General features: G+C 44.1%; 2 protein-coding genes across 2 annotated transcripts; one reads left to right on the top strand and one right to left on the bottom strand.

Moving 5' to 3' along the window:
• The first annotated feature begins 1714 nt into the window (after window positions 1-1714).
• On the top strand, window positions 1715-2415 carry LOC123132238 (histone H2A). The gene has a single exon (XM_044552017.1). The coding sequence runs from the start codon at window positions 1811-1813 to the stop codon at window positions 2276-2278; it is 468 nt and encodes a 155-aa protein (XP_044407952.1). The 5' UTR covers window positions 1715-1810; the 3' UTR covers window positions 2279-2415.
• Window positions 2416-3352: 937 nt separating this feature from the next.
• Window positions 3353-7846, bottom strand: LOC123132237 (DNA-binding protein BIN4). The gene is made up of 11 exons (XM_044552016.1): window positions 7362-7846; window positions 6722-6817; window positions 6376-6559; window positions 6210-6277; window positions 5964-6014; window positions 5362-5479; window positions 5151-5197; window positions 5045-5071; window positions 4803-4878; window positions 4420-4562; window positions 3353-3785 (listed from the first exon to the last, which is right to left on the bottom strand). The coding sequence occupies exons 1-11, from the start codon at window positions 7404-7406 to the stop codon at window positions 3699-3701; spliced, it is 942 nt and encodes a 313-aa protein (XP_044407951.1). The 5' UTR covers window positions 7407-7846; the 3' UTR covers window positions 3353-3698.
• Between the last annotated feature and the right edge of the window lie 12231 nt (window positions 7847-20077).

The following is a 20077-nucleotide window of genomic DNA, read 5'->3' as shown; positions in this document are numbered from 1 at the left end:
TTGTGACGTTTGGTAGCACACAAAGTGTTCCTCCGGCAAACGGGAGTTGCATAATCTCATAGTCATAGGAACATGTATAAGTCATGAAGAAAGCAATAGCAACATACTAAACGATCAGGTGCTAAGCTAACGGAACGGGTCATGTCAATCACATCATTCTCCTAATGATGTGATCCCGTTAATCAAATGACAACTCATGTCTACGGCTAGGAAACATAACCATCTTTGATCAACAGGCTAGTCAAGTAGAGGCATACTAGTGACACTCTGTTTGTCTATGTATTCACACATGTATTATGTTTCCAGTTAATACAATTCTAGCACGAATAATAAACATTTATCATGATATAAGGAAATAAATAATAACTTTATTATTGCCTCTAGGGCATATTTCCTTCAAGTAGTTGTGAGCAGCGAGGTCTAGGGTTACGGGGATGTAGGGGCTAATATCGAAGATGATGTCGGTGAAGAAGATGGAAGGGGGTATTGGTGGAGGTAGAGCTATAGTAGAGGTATAGTGGAGGAGGTCGTGGCCGCGGCGACCTTGGCGGCGCGCCGCTCGAAGTAGCCGGACGACGGTGGCGGTGGCGGGGCTGGCGGGTTAGTCATACCCTAGGATCGAAAGTTTGATACCATGTACAATTGTATTGAATAATTGTTGATGCAATATTGTGCCGGTATAAGAAGTATATATAAGAGCTAAGCCGCACTTGACCTAGCCTTATTACAAACCGAGTATGAGTCATAATCCTAATACAAGTTGTATTCTAACAAACGCCACCCACAAACCAACACCACTAGTGGCTACGTCGAGGAGGAGGGTGGGCAGCATATCCATCATTCGAAGTCGGCATCGAAGCCTCTACCACACTGACGCCATCAGAAACTGAAACTACCATATATATGCGCTAGTGGCCGAGGATCGGGACACCCCCCATCTAACCACCGAATCGACAACCGAAGGTGGCTAGGGTCCATGACCTCACCAACAGGAGGTGAAGATTTGTGGCTTCGCTCATTGGTCGCCTCTCTCTTCTACTCCCTCCGTCCGGAAATACCTGTCATCGAAATGGATAAAAAGGGGTGTATCTAGAACTAAAATACATATAAATACATCCCTTTTTATTCATCTTGATGACAAGTATTTCCGGACGGAGGGAGTACAACATAGCCAACTTAGATCTAATTGGCCTATGTCCGGCTAGGTACCTAACTTGAAGTTAAGTTTCTCTTGTGTTAAACTACTATTTGATCATATTTCACTTACACATGGACTTCAATATAAATATGAAGTCAGATTTTTAGGGCTAAAAACATGACACCCTCAAGTACATCGGATATTTACGCTACATGGCAATTTTCACCATAAAAACTTGGCAAATCCTACACACAAATATGACATTTTTTTATCTATTTTCACATGGTAAATCTGGTTGTCAGATTTTAAACATTTTCACTACATAGACCATCGTTGTATATTTACTTATTTAGGGAACAATCATCGTCCATGAAACTACGCCAATATTCGAATATCTGCGTGTCGCGCGCTCGCGCATAGCTCTGTCACATGTCTGTTTCTCCTGCTGCCTGGCATCACAGCCGTCCATCGAGCCGCCGATCCAGCCGCCCATTGCCCGTTCACGCGGATCGACGGGCCCACCCCCCTCTTCCTTGCCCTCCCCCTCCTGTATAAATACTCCGCCCCTCGTCTCCTCCTCCATCAACCCACCCGGCAATCTCCAGCCAAGCAATCCCCACACATCTGTCCACTCCCCGAATCCTCTCCTCACCACCAGCGCAGCAGCTCGCCATGGACGCCTCAGCCACCGTAGCCACCGGGAAGGGGAAGAAGGGCGCGGCCGGGCGCAAGGCGGGCGGCCCCAGGAAGAAGTCCGTGTCGCGGTCCGTCAAGGCCGGGCTCCAGTTCCCCGTCAGCCGCATCGGGCGCTTCCTCAAGAAGGGCCGCTACGCGCAGCGCGTCGGCTCCGGCGCCCCCGTCTACCTCGCGGCCGTCCTCGAGTACCTCGCCGCCGAGCTGCTGGAGCTCGCGGGCAACGCCGCCAAGGACAACAAGAAGAGCCGCATCATCCCCCGCCACCTGCTGCTCGCCGTCAGGAACGACCAGGAGCTCGGCAGGCTGCTCGCCGGCGTCACCATCGCCCACGGCGGCGTGATCCCCAACATCAACCCGGTCCTGCTCCCCAAGAAGACCGCCGAGAAGTCCCCCAAGGAGCCCAAGTCGCCCAAGAAGACCGCCAAGTCCCCCAAGAAGGCGTAGGTGACCATTGCTTAGTTATGTCGGAGTAGCTGGGATGGATGTATGGGTGTGCTTCAGCTCGAAGCAGAGTGTTCTTGTTGTGTCGTTGTATCTTCTGATCTGTGAATTCAATGGAACAATGAGTTGCTTTGATGTTTTGTTCGTTTGCCCATTGTTGTTCCTATGCTCAGATTTGCATCTGTAGGCGTGGGTTTGCCATTCATGTCCTGTGAATTTCATCCAGATCCAGGGGCTTGGTCGGTCAGTTGCGAAGGTAGGTGGGAATCGACCTCCTTGGCGGGTGTTTGAAATATTTGGCTATCGGATTTCCCGCTCAAATTTCGTAATAGCACTTGTTTAACAATTATCGCAAAATTTCATAATATCCCGCTCGAGTTTTAAGCAGCCAAAAATTTTGGACGAAATTTCGTGTTGGCGGCGAAATTTCCCACTCGTTTTGGATTCAGTTTTGGGAGTTTGGCGGGCGACTGAAAACCTTGTCCTCGCGTTCCCGCCATCTGTGTTGTTTGGAGCTTCTAGATCCTACGTCGTGATGGGCTGCGCAACCAATTTCTGGACGGATAGCTGCATAAATGGCAGATGAAAGAACGGAATTGTCTAAAAAAAAGATGAAAGAACGGAAGATGCTTTGGTATATTGTGCACGTTTGTGCTAAGCCCAGCAAAGATGCACGCCGGGAGCTGCAGGCAAGCTACAAATCATAACACATGCAATACAAGTTTATGTTTTTAATCCAAAGACTCTAATCTGACACGGCTGCTCTATTTCAATTCTGAAGTTACTTCTGGTTCCTGGACAGAGCATGCCTTCCAAAATCGATTCAGCCAAAAAGACTAAACCGATGATGGTCACGCAATGCACTATTGCGCCTTTCTTCATCACAGTTTCACGGGGCACCCTACTACGTTTGTTCCAGTTTCAGTCAGCAGACGTGTGGACAATTCAATTGCGTCTTAAAGCACAAAAGCATATATGAAGTGTCCACTGAAATGACGTCCGCAAGCTATAAACATTCAGAATTCTATTTTCCTGCTCCGATCACACAGCTGCATGTTACATTTGAATACAACGGGATCACAGTGTACAACCTCTCATTGCACATGCATATAAGGCTCATCTCCTTATTACAAACAAATATCAAGTGTTTGATTTCTCAGACACTGAATTGGCTAACTACCAGTACAGAGTATATGATATTAGCATTACAACACTGTGTTTCCCCTTGTCTTCCTAAAAAAGTACAACATGGCACACCAATAAGCCCAGATCACATAACATGTGGGCTCAGCAATAGCTACTCTATATCCAAACCTGGATCAGTTATAGGGCATCGCTTCGTTGTGTCAGTTCAGAGTGAATCCTCACCCTTGCTATTTCACAAACTAGTTCAGAGTGAATACCCCAGTTCTTCGGCAAGTAACTATTTCTTTGCCTTCTTCGCTCTCTTTGTTGTTTGGGTTTTCCTTGTTCCCTTCTTAGCAACCTTTGCCTTCTTCTGTCCCTTAGCCTATTACCACAAAAAATATTTCAAGTTTGCCATCAGAAACTCGATGACATTGCGATGTGGTAACAGAGTAGTAGTCTTTCATACTTCCATGATACTTGCTTGTTAATGACTAACATGGTCTGGCAGAGCTACTCATCAGCCATCAAGGCTTCAGAGATACACAGCTCGAGAAAACTTTTGGATGTGTTGCTATGGTCTTAACTACTCGATATAGGGCATGGAAATGCCAAGCAAAGAAAGAAGTCAGTCGGTCATGGTGAATGCAATAAAGGGCATGACAACAGGATATGAGCAAGTACTACAAAACGTAAGTCCTTAAATGTCCATCAAAAGTTGAAATGTTTATTTTTTGGCAAACAAGATGCAGTGTATATAATTTCCACAAGGCAACACTTCCAATGGTCAAGTACCTGGTTACGCAATTAAAACCCAGACAACACAGCTATGCTCCTAAGCTCAAATGGGGTCTGAGAAGTTGGAAATATGCTGAAGTAACCGATGATGTTCATGCTTTGCATTAACGTGTGTAATAAACAGTTCAACACTAGGGACATGTAAGTATCTGAATACAATGGATCAATCCAAAGAAATTAAAAAACTGCAGATCAACAAAAAGAGAGGCAAGAAACCACACCGCTGGCTTCACGGCTGCTTTCCTTTTGGTTTTCCCCTTAGGTTGATCTTCACTCTCATTGTTTGGATAATTCTGAGAAGCGTTAAGTTCATGAAGCCTATCGCCCTCTCCATCTGAATCAAATGTGAATCCATCAAGGGTACCTATAATAGAGGATACCGATTGTGAGAAAAACAACTATTTTTAGCAGGCAATGTCTCATAACAATAGGTCAATAGGTACACAATTTCACACTAAGACCATAATTGCAAAAATAGCTTGGATGAAGACTTCTCCCAACTAGTTAAGAACTTAAGATGTTAACACAAGAAATTCAATAGCAACAAACTGTTGTCTGCTGATTACAACTGACAGCAGATAGCCCAGCAAGACAAAAGACTAACCTTCCATCATAGTCTCTGATTCAAATAAATTGGAGTGAGGTTCCAACTGAATGAAGTCATTCATGATAGCCTCAATCTACAAAGGAAGAGGAGAATTGAAGTAGGCAGTTGCATCCATTGAAACAGAATGCAACTAATACATCGTCAAATTTACTAGTGAAAATGGGGCTTTAGGTGATAGAAGTGTTGGTTCCACGGAGAAGTTAAATACACATATATAACTCATGTTATGGTCGACAAACCTTTGCTTCTGTTTGTCCCACGCTGACCTGAAAGAAAAGAGAATGCACAGAGGAATAAGAAACATACCTAAAAGCACAACTGCACTCAAATTTGGATGTAACTTACAACACAAAATGTCCTGGATGGCACTATAGTTGATTTGTACACAGTTCCTGTATGAGCACAACAAGAAAGAAGATATTAAATCGTTTGGAACATTGCAAGGAGAAGAAGTTTTCAAATAACTCATCTGTTAATACAGATAAAATTAATGAAAAACGGAAATCAAATAAAGTACATACATGTTTACACAATAATGAAAGTAACCTGGCAGTACCTTTCAGGTCCAGTAACAAATCATGATTTCCAGTCGGACCATTTGAAATTACTATCCTGCCAACAGCTCCAATATCTCCGCTCAAGTCTATCGAGTCACCATCACATTCAACCAATGCCTAGAATAAAAGATGATTATAAGCTTGAGGGAGTACTAATAACAAAGTCAAGGTATGCGCTACTCTAGAGATTGTGTAATAATCTCTTCCAGGCAATCCATATATTCCAAAAGGCAAGATGTCAATATATTCCAATTTAACACACATTACACATATTTGTCTGTTTTCACGACTAATTTTCATAACCAGTACTTACGCAAACTCCTATTACGTCCTGTCAGGGAACAAGTACATGTAGCATAGAGAAACATCAAAGTCTGGCAAAATCTCATAATCATGATTGCTCTTCTATTGATTGTAACATATGTTTCTCTTTAATTCCCTGGATGCTAATTAGACAGCTTTCTCACAAAGAAAATACAAGCCACATAACAAGATGGATGTTCATGGTACTTCAGACTGCTGGTTGCAGACATTGAACTTTTTATGATGAAAAATCTTTGCAATTAAGCAGTACTAGTGTGGCCATTAGAACTTATCATACCTTTGAACGTTGAACTTTATCAGCAATGGTCAATGGCAACCTCTGGGAGACCTGAAATTCAGAATGTATATTCTGTAAAAAAACTGGGGTCTATCACTATTTACAGAAATAACAAACCACAGCACAGAATACCACAACACTTGGTAGGAATCAGCTGGAGCTTGACAAGTACAATTTAATGCATAATCAGTGTTATGAAGTTAAACACATAGGAAGGCGTGCAAGGGGAGGCGGGGGGTATCTTACAGAATTATCCACAAGCTTGTCCTGCATCTTTTCCTCGTTAGCTTCATCTTCGGGTTGTTCCAAGGTATCTATGTTTGTTTGACCATGAAACAGTAATTACACGTCACTGGAAGTCTGGAATATTCCAAGTCACTAACTAGAATGGGAGCCTTCTCATTAGTCTTACCGTCTCTTTTCGCAGGAACTTTTCTTACAGAAACCTTTGTTTTTTTACCCTTAGATTGCAGACCATCTTTTTTCCTGGTATTGGCAAGTGAGTCCTCTTCTTCATCAGCGTCACCAGCCCTTGAAGGGCTGTTTCCAGGAGAAGCTTCCGAATCAGATGAGAGCATCAACTTCTTCCTCGGAGCCTATACAAAGAGATTTTGGTATAGATATTAACGATAAAGTTATGAAAACAGGTGCTTGCAACTGGTACATGTTCCCTCAAAATCCTAGTACATGCATTGAAGTTATAGCTACTGATCCTCAACACCAACCAAACAAGTTAGAAAAGCCTAAAGATAAGGTACCTTTTCTTCTTGATTAGATGGAGCAGTTCTTGTAGGGCTATTTCCACGAGAACAATCGGAATCAGAAGAAAGCATCACCGGTGCAGTACTTGGTGCCTGTATCCAAAAGAGAAGTGCCATTCATATGTGTGTAGCCGTGACTAACAACAATGTAATTGTGAAACAAGCGCTATCCACTTATATAGAACATTGGTCTTGGCAAGAACGCGACACAATAACGGAAAGCCAAAGTAGATCAAGAACAACATACTGGCTTTCCCCAAAGCCGACTGCCACCAAGATGAAAGATAGCATCAGTTATATGAATCGGCGACAGGGCAGGATAAGAGGAGAATAACATATGCTAGAAATGGTGGCCGTCTGCAACACAGCACAAGCTGTTCTAAGGATTTGCTGTAGGGCTCAATTCCTAACTCAAATCTGCACCGGCGCAACGGGCACATACATCAACACAGTAAGCAGCAAAGCGGCACTAATCCGTGTACGCACCCAGCCCATAAATGTATTCTGCAACAAATCTACGTGCAGGCTGTTCCCCTAAAGACAAAAAACTCATTCGCAGCAGTAAGCCAGTCGGAGTCGCCATCTTAACGGGGAGGATTTGAGGCAGAAGTTTGAGTAGGGAAGGTGAGATGGATACCTTGAAGGCAGTAAGCCAGTCGGGGTCGCCATCTTCGTCCGACATTCCTACCGCCGCCGCCTCCGGCTGATTAGGGGAACGGCAAGTGACACTCCGAACAAACTCTAGGCCCACCCGAGATTTGGAAGGTTTAGGCGCAGGATTTAGGGGGCTGTGCCGTCGGGAACGAAGCGGAAGCCCTGCTTCCACCGTGCGGCCGAGCCCTTTGCCGTTCGAGGCGGAGCTTCTGCTACTAGACGCTGGGGCTCCGACCAAATCACGCCGCCGCCGCCGTCGTGGAAGGTTGGGGAGAAGGGTGTCGGCTCGGAGGATTTCGCGGCGGCAGGGGGGCTTGAGGAGAGAGGCGAGGCGGAGAGGCGCTGGTACGCGGCGGCGCCGGAGATCGCCGGAGGCTGCCGCGGTGCTGGGAGTCGGCGGCGGTGGCGATTTGGGGAAGGAGAGAGAGGCGTCGGGGAGAGAGACTGCGGCCTGCGGCCGGGTTAGGAACTTAGGATGGCCTAAGCAGGCTGAGCCGAGTGCGGCGCGAACTTTGCGCGGCCCAAATTTATTCCAGTTCGGGCTGTGTGACCCAGGAAAAATACCAGCCCGAGACCAACCCGGTTTAAATGTTTCGCTGAAAAGGTTTTCCTCCAAAACATCTTAATAAAAAAATCCCCGAAACACTCTATGGAGTTCCTGGAAAGCTTTCTAAATTATTATGAAGCAGAAAACATACTTATGACAGGAAATAAACATCTTTGTTATTTTTATATAAATCACTGTGCATTGTGTGATGTCTCCTTTTCTTCCTCTCGGCCTTGTTGTGGCCAAATCGAAGGTGATTGGGTTTCGGTTGGATGTCTGCATCTTCCACTTCTGGCAATTCTACGTGCTAGTGATGATACCTAACCGTTTCAATTCCCAGGACGGAGAAAGTCAACATCGTCCTATGTGATGATGGGGTTGGTGCTGAGTTGAAGCCTGTTGTAGGATTAGGGCCCAATTGCCAATCTAAGTCCTATGTATAGGGTCCTTTTTGTAATATCAAAGGTCTAGGTAGCAATTTCTTATTTCTTTTGAGTCGTTGCATCAACCATAGTTCGCCTCTGTTTAATATTTAATGCAACTCTGGTCACCCGCAAAAAAAAACTTTGGTCGACCCTTCTCTTAATAAAAAAACACTCTAACTCGTTTAGAGGAGACTGGACACTAATGGGAGTAAACATCTCAAGGGCTTCTTCTGTACCATCGACAATGGTATATACTAGAAGAGTTGGACGCACTTTGCTGTGTCATTGGTGTTGTTGGGTTTTCTAAAAAAATACTCACTGTGTTTCAAAATATTAGATGTATTACTTTTTAAAAAAAGTCAAACCTTTTTAAGTTGAACCATATTAGTAGAGAAATATATCGGAATTCATAGTATCACATTGGTATAATTAGATTCATCACGAAATGAATTTTCATATTTTTTGTTTAATATTGTGGATGTCGGTAATTTTGGCTCTGAACTTGGTCAAAGTTAAATGAATTTGACTTTCCAAAAAACTAATACCTTTTATATTTTGGAATTGATGGAATATTTAGTTTGAGGGGCAATGAGATGATGGAGTGTTTTTTTTATAATACAATATTTGGTGGGTCTTTCTGGGTGTGATTCTGTGTTGTCCGCTAATAAACCCATATTGATGTGGGGAAAATTCAGCATCGATAGCTGCATGTATTATGTTGGTGCTACAATATCACATGGTGGCATTTCTTTTTTCTAGGTGGTGGGAAGAAGCACATGATTGATATGTTTTGGTAGGCCAGTTTGCCGCTGATTGATTTGAAAAATCATTGGCCCGACCAAAATCGTAAATCAAATCCAAAATTGAACACCTCTACTGAATTGAAGAGTTTCAAAATTAAGAAATATAATGAATTAAAATAATTAAATGAGAGAGCTCCTTGAGAAATTGTTGACCCAGTCAAAATTAGTGACTCAATTTTAAATCGAAGACCTCAATTAAGTGTGAGGAGTTAAAAATTAGAAAGCATGGTCTATAGTATGAAACAATTAAATGGGATAGCTTTGAGAAATTATTGACTCGGTCAAAATCGAATGACCCAATTTCAAGTGTAAACCTCAATTGATTGTGAGGCTTTTAAAATTAGAGAGCTTAGTGTTATAGAGCGATCGCCAGGCTGATTTCCATGCATATGACATTTGACGTGTTGACAATAGAAAATACAGTTTAGCAGTCAGTTGTGTCTAATCTCTATTTTTTTTACTCAAAAAGAACCTAAGGTGCCATCTTTCACCCACTTTTCTCCCCATTATCCCTTCGTCCAATCTCTCTCCTACACCCAACCGTTTCATCGATTTTTCCAGGCGTGTTCGCTACCCCACCAATCTACTATCTAAACTGATTTATACCACATGGATCTATTTAAATCGATTTCTGTCTGCCAAATCAGATCAGCGTTTGCTATATTTGATAACATTTATATGGGCACCAATCTACTATTTGAACCAATTTATACCGCATCGATCTATTTTAACCGATTTCTATCTGCCAAATCAGATCAATCTTTGCTATATTTGATAATATTTATATGGGAAGGAATCGATTAATCTCTAATTAATCTTTACACATATTTGGTGGCACCACATATCAGGCATTACATAATATATATGTGCGTGTATCATAGTATAATTAATGACTCTTTAATTATTGACAAATATCTATATCTTTGTTTTTTAGTCGCAACATAAGGACATTCACCTAGTGATAAACAAACATTTCTCATATCTATATCTACTCGTGCATATATATCTATATATAGATATAGATATATAGATATACGGAAGATTGACCGAGTAGATATATGCACTCCATATATATATAGTGATATCTATATCTACTCGTGCATTAGTGTACGATGAAAAGATATGATAAGAATTGATTAATCTCCCCCTTGACCAAAGAACCGCTCTCACGCGTATATATACACTACGAACACCATCATAGAGCACACAAAGCATCCATTGACCAAAAAGACAACACCGTCTAGAAGAAGAGGATTAATTAGCTAGCCAGTCATTCGCCGCGGCACATGCCAGGAACAACACAGTTTCTGTGCTTGGCCGTAGCTCTTCTGGTCATGTCGGCCTCCCTGTCATGCAATGCCAAGCGTATGTAGAGTAGTATTTCTTACTACGTGATGCTTCATTCTTCCATTCTTTCTTTCATATGAAACACACACGCACTAACTGTTCGTAGTTCCTTTTGTGCGTGTGTGTGTGCATGCAGACACGTACCGTGAATCTATGTGGGAATCCAAGAGACAGGTGCATGATTTTGGCGGGCACAACTGCCAAAACACCTGTGTAAGAAAAAGCACAGATACTGACATATACTGTGAATATATGTGGGAATGCAACAAACCGGTGCATGATCATGACCAGCACAAGTGCCGAAACTTCTGCGTAAGCAAAGGCTACGACTACCTCGGGAGCTATTGTGAGCACCACCCCTACCCGTATTGCTGTTGCCATAAGTAATCTGAATTCGATGGCTTTGGGGTGATATCTGGATGATGATGCTTGTCATGTGCTACTTAAAAAGCTATAGTTGTTTGTGTATGGAGGAAATATGCCCTAAAGATAATAATAAAGTTGTTATTTATATTTTCTTATATCATGAATATGGCTTAAAGCCATCTAATACGATAACAGCGGAAGGCTTGAAAAATAAAATGAGTCCATCAACTCCAACAGCATCACTGAGTGAAAGACAATGACATATAGCTCCTTACACGTCATCTGAAAAGTCTGCAACATGAACGTTGCAGTCCGAAATGGGTCAATACATGGAATATGCTCGCAAAGCAACACAAGAGAATAACGAACAGAATACTTGCTATCACTACATGCATATATGGCTGGTGGAGGCTGTATGGTTAATATGTTTTTGCGAAAAGCCAATTTTTCCCTACAACAAAGAAATAAATTTATTTAACTATCATGGTAGTTGTTAAACATTGAGAAGGTTCCTCCAACTCAATCTCAATTAAATATCATCATTAAACCCAATCAAATTATATTAAGAGTGATGAGATCAATCATGATAATCCAAGAACCAGATACTCAAGATGTCCATAACCGGGATACGGCTAACCATGATTAGTTTATACACTTTGCAGAAGTTTGCGCATTTTTCTCCACAAGACTCGAATACATCCATGGTCGGAGATTCGAGACACGGTCTTTATGAAGCATTAACTCTCTACTCTGGGTAGACTATACCACCTACAACCCACTACATCTGCTAGTCTATCTCTTCAAGAGTTTTACGCAACTTACTCAACTATGCTAGAGCCCATAATAGCTTGTGAGTGCACACGAAAGTTTCTAGTATGAAAAATCTTATGATCCCTTTGAGCCTGGGTGGCGGGCGGTAGGATGATCACACGGGTCCTCCGGAATATCCTAGGACAACACTGGGTTCTCCAGGTTCCCACAAGCAATCCACCCAGATGTGTATTCAAGTTGCCACCTTAAGTTGAACCATTAATTAACAAGCTCACATCTGTCATGAAAACTCTCAAACCCAATCTACGTCTACGAGCATAGCATAGCAATAATAAGCAACGTAGAAGTAACTCACAAGGTTTGAAAAATAAACAGGTGAATAGGTACTACCTCAAGTACTTCCCAAAATCCATAATTTAATCAGATCCTAATCATGCAAATGTCTGAGGATTGATCTAATGCAATAAAACTGGGTAGTAAAAGGATATGATCAAAGTGTTACTTGCCTTACTGATGATCCGTGAAACCCAGAGACTCGTAGTAGCACGCTTCGCACTTCGGGTACTCTATCACAAACAAACAAGCATACAATAAGCACTCAACTAGAAGCATGGGTAAAACTCAAACAAAAGATCTAACCAGAAAGTTCAACTTAGGAACTCCGGTTTGCAAAAAGAATCAAATCAAACGAAGTAACGAAACTCAAACTACGAAAGAAACAAGATCCTTTTACTAATCTGAACTTAAGTCAAATTTTACAGTAGCAAAAACTTGTTCAAGTTAGTTAAACAGAAAGAGGGCTTCAAGACGAAGATCTAGGCGCTTGAATCGCCTCATTCCGACTAACAAGCGAAAAATTATACTAGAACGAAGATTAGGGCAGAAATCGCGATCGAAAATAATCGTGGAAAAACCCTGGAAAAAGAAAACTGATGAACAGGCTAACGAACGAACGTTCGTTGTCTGCGGTTAACGAGTGAAAACCGTTGGTTAAAACGAACGTACGAACGGGTGTTCTCTAAATAAATAAACCAGGAAAAACCGATCTAAATAAATAAAAAAAATCAGGGTTTTGAAAAAATAATAATAAACCGATCGGTTTTCCGAAGAAAACCGGCGGCGGCGGCAACTACCTCGGCGAGATCGGCAGCGAGGTCTGCGGCGGCTCCGGCATCGGCGGCGAGGGGCAACGGCGGCGGCGGGGCTCGGGACAGGCGGCGACGGCGACGCTGGGGGGCGGCATCGCGGGCGGCGGCGCGGCGAGGCTCCGGCGGCGGCGGCGGGTTCGGGCGGGGTGGCTGCGGCTCGGGCCTTCATGGCTTATAAGGGCCGGCCGGGCTAGTGTCCAGGTCGGACACGACCCGGTTAGGTCGGTTGATTTTTTTTAAATAATTCCGCTTGGAAAAACAAAGAAAAGAAATACTAAACGGACTCCAAAAATTCTGAAATAAATTTTTCTCGTCCTCTAAAAATCTAACGGACAAGATGAACATTTATTTAGGCCTCTAATGCAATTTTGAAAAACGCATATTTTTCCTAATTCAAATAAAATTTTGATAAAAACTCCGAATAAAATCTTATTTGATTTTAACATTAAATATCCAATATTTCTTTATTTTGGGGAAGTCATTTTATCCCCTCTCTTTTTATTTTCATAAAAGAAATATTCAAAGATAAAACAATTAAAATCAAACGATCCTCTTTTTTCAAAATTTGAGAAAACTCAAATATGAAAATAACGAAATCCCCAACTCTCTTCGTGGGTCCTTGAGTTGCATAGAATTTCTAGGATCAAACCAAAATGTAATGAAATGTGATATGCAATGCATAACATTCCAAATTGAAAATTTGGGATGTTACAAACCTACCCCCTTAAGATGAATCTTGCCCTCGAGATTCGGGTTGGCTAGAAAATAGGTGAGGGTGATCCTTCTGTATTCTTCCTCTCGTTCTCAGGTGGCTTCATCCTCAGCATGGTGGCTCCACTGAACTTTACATAACTTGATAACCTTGCTGCGTGTGACTCGGCTGGCAAAATCAAGAATCTTGTCTGGTTTCTCCTCGTAGGTCAAGTCGCTATCCAACTGAATCGCTTTCAGTGGCACTGTATCTCTTAGAGGAATATCAGCCATCTCTGCGTGACACTTCTTCAACTGAGAAACGTGGAACACATCATGAACTTCTGACAATCCTTCGGCAATCCCAACTTGTACGCAACTTCTCCCATATGTTCCAAAACTTTGTATGGTCTCACAAAACGTGGCGCTAACTTTCCCTTAACTCCAAAACGCTTCTATAACGCCCTCGATGCGGCTATAGCTCCCACGTGTCGAGGCACGACTTAGAGACATAACCGCATTGAAAGCAATGTCGCAAGTTAGGCAATCATCACAACATCCCATGTAATGCATAATAAAAGGGGGAGATACATAGTTGGCTTACACTCGCCACGTCACATCAAAGTACATAAATAACATCCATCATACAAACACTCAGGGCCCGACTACGACGCCAAAATAGAAAAGAACCCAACATGCGACAAGGCCCCGAATCAAACCCCAACTAGGCACCACTACTGATCATCAGGAAAAGACATGTAGTAACGCTGAGAGTCCTCGTCGAACTCCCACTTGAGCTCGTACTCGTCACCTGGAGCGGAATCACCTGGACCTGCATCTGGAGTTATAGTATCTGCGAGCCACAGGGACTCAGCAATCTCGCACCCTCGCGATCAAGACTATTTAAGCTTATAGGAAGGGTAAGGCAAATGTATGTGGAGCTGCAGCAAGCGACTAGCATATATGGTGGCTAACTTATACGCAAAAGAGAGCAAGAAGAGGAGGCAAAGCGCGAGCGAGAATCTAGAAGAACAACCTGCGCAAGCACAACTCCAACACCGTGTCCACTTCCCGGACTCCACCGAGAAGAGGCCATCACGGTAACACACACGGTTGATTCATTTTAATTAATTAAGGTTCAAGTTATCTACAACCGGACATTAACAAATTCCCATCTGCCCATAACCGCGGGCACGGCTTTCAAAAGTTCAATCCCTGCAGGGGAGTCCCTACTTAGCCCATGACAAGCTCTCACGGTCAACGAAGGAATAGACCTCCTCCCAAGACGTTCCGATCAGACTCGGTATCTCAGTAACTCAAGACACTTCGACAGGTTAAAACAAGACCAGCAACACCGCCCGAATGTGCTGACAAATCCCGATAGGAGCTGCACATATCTCTTTCTCAGGGCACACTCAGATTGTCTTAGGTACGGGTAGGCCAGCCCAGAGTTGCCCCTGGTGGCCACCGGCAGCTGACAGGTGGACCAACACTCAGAGGAGCACTGGCCCGGGGGGGTAAAATAAGATGACCCTTGAGTCTGCAGAACCCAAGGGAAAGAAAAGGCTAGGTGGAAAATGGTAAAACCAAGGTTAGGCATTGCTGGACAAGCTTTAATCAAGGCGAAATATCAAGGGGTTCCCATTATAACCCAACCGCGTAAGGAACACAAAATCTGGGAACATAACACCGATATGACGGAAACTAGGGCGGCAAGAGTGGAACAAAACACTAGGCGAGAGGCCGAGCCTTCCACCCTTTACCAAGTATATAGATGCTTTAAGATAACATGGCAATGTAATGATATCCCAACAAGTAAATAAATGATGTTCCAACGAGGAACGGCCTCCAATCTTCACCTGCAACTAGCAACGCTATAAGAGGGGGCTGAGCAAAGCGGTAACATAGCCAATCAACGGTTTGCTAGGACATGGTGGGTTAGAGGTTCAACATGGCAATTGGGAGGCTGACAAGCAAAAGGTAGGCATCGTAGCATTGGCATAGCAAAGAGCGAGCAAACTAGCATAGCAAAGATAGTAGTGATTTCGAGGGTATGATCATCTTGCCTGCACAGTTGTCAGAGTTGACTGGATCCTCACAAGCAAACTCAATGGGCTCCTCGGTAGCGAACTCGTCTCCCGGCTCTACCCAAACAAGACAAACAAGCAACAAGGATACAATCAACCACGTGCAAGACCAAGTAATATGATGAAAAGATGATATGCTATGCGGGATGCGATGCGGGATGCAAAATGCAAGATATGACAGGAAATGCATGAAGCTGGCCTCAACTTGGGATTCCAAGGGTGCCACTGGAAAGATGAGATGAAATCGCTTGAAAACGATATAAAGAACGCCGGAATCGGAGTTACGGTTTGGAAATGGCAAGCGTTTTAAGAATGACACCGGTCTGCGATTTACAGCAAGTAGGCATCTAAATGCAGTGAGATGAACATGCTACAGCCACCAAACATGACAACAAAATATATGGCAGGGATGTAAACAAGATGCTTAACAAAAGACTAGCACTGAGCCACGGCCAATTCATCCATTATGAGGCTCAAACAAGCATGGCAAAAACGCAAATGCAAAACAGATTCCAGACTTAGTGAAATTAACACTTGTCTGAAATTTCAGATCACGAAGCCCTCTTCGGAGCAGCAAAACAACATGATACATGACTTGATTATGACAAATAAGAACATGGCATGGAGCTAGTCAACAAGCTTAACAAAATACCCAAAGTGACCTGGGGCCAAAAGGGATCACAAAATATACTAACGAGCACACGAACATAGCAAAAACATAATCAGTTTTCAGACTTGGTGAAAACTGAGACATGCTGAAATATAACTCACGAAGGCATGTAAATGAGCTCGATGCACTCACCACGTTGCAAGTCATGGAAAGGCAAGCATACATCCATTAAGAAGGCACAAAATGCTAGCTAGACATGGCAAGAACAATGACATAGCATGCACGGATCAACTACAACAACGCCGGCAAATCACAAACGAGTTGACGATCTGCCCAGATTCACAACGAAGCAAAAGTAGAGCTCGATTGACTCAAGCTAGGGTGCTCCATAATTTCAAACAAAGACATTGATGGATAGATCATAACATGATTAACAAAACTCCTTTACTGATCATCCTCAAAAGAGGCACGGATCACTAGGAAACAAGCTGAACATATGGCATCATGAACTAAATAATCCCAGACTTAGTGAAAACAACTAAGTCTCTGAAAACAGATTTCCCGGGTGCCTCATTTTGCAAGCTTGCACAAGTCACCACACACATCCTAAAAATGCATGGGTTGCACCTCTGAAAAGAAGACAAAATCCTTAACAAAACATATGAAGGACTCACAGGCATAGCATGCACACAATAATCATGGCAAAAATGACAAAAGTCTAAGATGAACTAGCAGATCTGACAATTAACTCACGAAGCCTCCTTCTAACAGCATTTTGGGCATCAAGATGAGCTCAAATAAAAATGATGCAATGGAATGAAATGATGTACTCGTCGAGACGAACATTTTGATATACTGTATGCCCAAATCAGAGCTACGGATGCAAAGTTACGGGGCCTCGAACAGGAGCATATGAAGTGAAAATTCCTGGGACTTAGCAAAAAAAATCAACCTCTCGGATTAGATCTAGGGTTTCGCACGGAAACCGAGGCGCGGCCGGCACTGTTCACCGAAGCTCTCCGGCGAGGAAGCAGGGCTCCGACGAGGAGGGAGTCGGCGCCGGCGAGGGCTGCCGGACGGCGGGGTCGGCGGCGGCCGGAGCAGGGCCCGCCGGCGACGGGCTTGGCGGCGGGGCGGCGAGCTTGGCGAGGCGGGGTCCGGCACGTGGCGGCGAGGCAGCCGGCGAGTCGGCGTCGAGAGGAGGCGGCGTTGGCGCCGGAGAAGAAGGGCGGCGCGGGCGGCGGAGGATGACCAGGGCGGCGGCGTGGCTACGGGCCTCGGGGGCCCGACTCGGGCCTCCCGGGCCGCGGCGGCGGCGGAGTGGCGAGGGCCACGTGGCAACGCCCGGTTGGGCGCGGGCGGCGGCAGATGCTCCGGCCGGGGGCGGACACGTCCGTCGGTGCGGGGATCTGTTTTTTTTAGACTAGGGTTTCAGGGAGGAAGAAGAGATCCGAAAATGGGGGGGGCTATTTATAGGCATAAGTGGAGCTAGGAGAGTCCAAATGAGGTGCGGTTTTCGGCCACGCGATCATGATCGAACGCTCTAGGACATGGAGCAGAGCTTGGTGGGTTTTGGGCCAAATTGGAGGGGTGTTGGGCTGCAACACACACGAGGCCTTTTCGGTCCCTCGGTTAACCGTTGGAGTATCAAACGAAGTCCAACTGATACGAAACTTGACAGGCGGTCTACCGGTGGTAAACCACGGCCGCTTGACAAGTCTCGGTCCAATCTGGAAATGCTTAATCCCCACACACGAAAGAAAGCTAGAAATGACCACCGGAGGAGAACGAAGCGCCGGAATGCAAAACGGACAACGGGGAAAAAGCTCGGATGTATGAGATGAACACGTATGCAAATGCAATGCACATGATGACATGATATGAGATGCATGACAAATAAAACAACACACGGAGACAAAGACCCAAACCCGAGAAATAAATATAACTTAACGCCGGAAACGGCAAGAGTTGGAGTACAAATAGGGAAAGTTACATCCGGGGTGTTACAGCTTCACTCCTCGAAGTGGTGATACTCGAAGATACACTCTGTCTCCGACTTCGTAAACTGTCTCCGTGCGCTTAGAATCCGCATAGCTCTTCTGCCTGGACTAGGCTACCTTGAGTCTACCGCGTATCAGTTTAACCTTCTCTTCAGACTCTTTAATCAAATCTGGTCCAAACAATTGACGGTCTCCAATTTCATCCCACAACAGTGGTGTCCTGCACCTCCTTCCGTACAATGCTTCGAAAGGGGCCATCTTCAAACTGGCTTGATAGCTGTTGTTGTAAGAGAACTCTACATAAGGCAAATTGTCGTCCCAACGAGATCCATAGTCTAGCGCACAAGCTCTCAACATATCCTCCAAAATCTGATTGACTCTCTCAGTCTGTACATCTATCTGCGGATGAAAAGCTGTACTGAACTCTAGCCTGGTTCCCAAAGTCTCATGCAACTGATTCCAAAACTTTGAGGTAAACTGGGTTTCTCTATCTGATACAATGGTCCTTGGAACTCCATGCAGACAAATGATTCTGGTCATGTAAATCTTTGCCAACTTAGCACTGGTGTATGTGGTCTTCACTGGGATGAAATGAGCTACTTTCGTCAAATGATTGACTACAACCCATATCGAGTCATAGCCTGAACGAGTTCTGGGAAATCCCGTGATAAAGTCCATGCCTAGTTTATCCCACTTCCATTCGAGTATCGGCAATGGCTGTAACAATCCCACTGGCTTCTGATGTTCTGCCTTCACTCTCTGACATACATCACAAACTGCTACATACTCGCAACATCCTTCTTCATTCCGGTCCACCAGAAACTATCCTTCAAATCCAGATACATCTTGATATTTCCTGGGTGAATCGAATATGGTGAATCGTGGGCCTCTTGCAGAATCAACTTCCCGATCTCTGGATCATTTGGCACATATACGCGGTCTTCAAACCATAGGGTATCGTGCTCATCCTCACGGAATCCTTTAGCTTTTCCTTTGCTCATCCTCTCTTTTATCTCAGCAATCTCCTTGTCCGTCTTCTGAGCTTCTCTGATCTTACCCATCAAAGTAGATTGAATCTCCAATGTTGTTACATAACCCCTCGGAACTATTTCCAAGCATAGCCCATGAAGATCCTCTGCTAACTCCTTGGGTAACTTTCCGGTCATGAGTGTATTGACATGACTCTTGCGGCTAAATGCATCGGCTACTACGTTAGCCTTTCCGGGATGATAATGTAACTTCATATCATAATCCTTGATGAGCTCCAACTATCTCCTTTGCCTGAGATTCAACTCCTTCTGCGTGAAGATATACTTCAAACTCTTGTGATCCATGTACACCTCACAATGATTTCCGATGAAAAAATGTCTCTATGTCTTCAACGTATGCACTATGGCTGTTAACTCCAAATCATTGGTAGCATAATTTAACTCATGGGGTTTAAGCTGTCGTGAGGAATAAGATACAACTCTTCCTTCCTGCATAAGCACTGCTCCAAGTCCTCGATGAGAAGCGTCGCAATACACATGGTAATCCTTGCGTTGATCTGGAAGAATCAACACTGGAGCTGTAACCAAGCGTTTCTTCAACTCCTGAAAACTGGCCTCACATTCCTCAGTCCATTTAAACTTGGTGTCCTTCTTCAACAACTCTGTCATGGGCTTTGCAATCTTCGAGAAATTCTCGATGAACCTCCGGTAGTATCCTGCGAGTCCAAGAAAACTCTGGATATCTCCAACTAACGTGGGTGCTTTCCAATTTGTCACAGTAATGACCTTGGTAGGGTCTACGGCTATTCCTTCTCCGGATATAACATGTCCTAGGAATCCAACTTCCTTCAACCAAAACTCACACTTGCTGAACTTGGCGTATAACTGATGTTCTCTAAGCTTTCCAAGTACCAAA

The sequence above is a fragment of the Triticum aestivum genome, chromosome 6A (genome assembly GCF_018294505.1).
Source record: "Triticum aestivum cultivar Chinese Spring chromosome 6A, IWGSC CS RefSeq v2.1, whole genome shotgun sequence".
NCBI classification, from domain to species: Eukaryota; Viridiplantae; Streptophyta; class Magnoliopsida; order Poales; family Poaceae; genus Triticum; species Triticum aestivum.
Note: the sequence above shows the minus strand (reverse complement) of the source record. Positions and strands in the feature narration are given on the sequence as shown.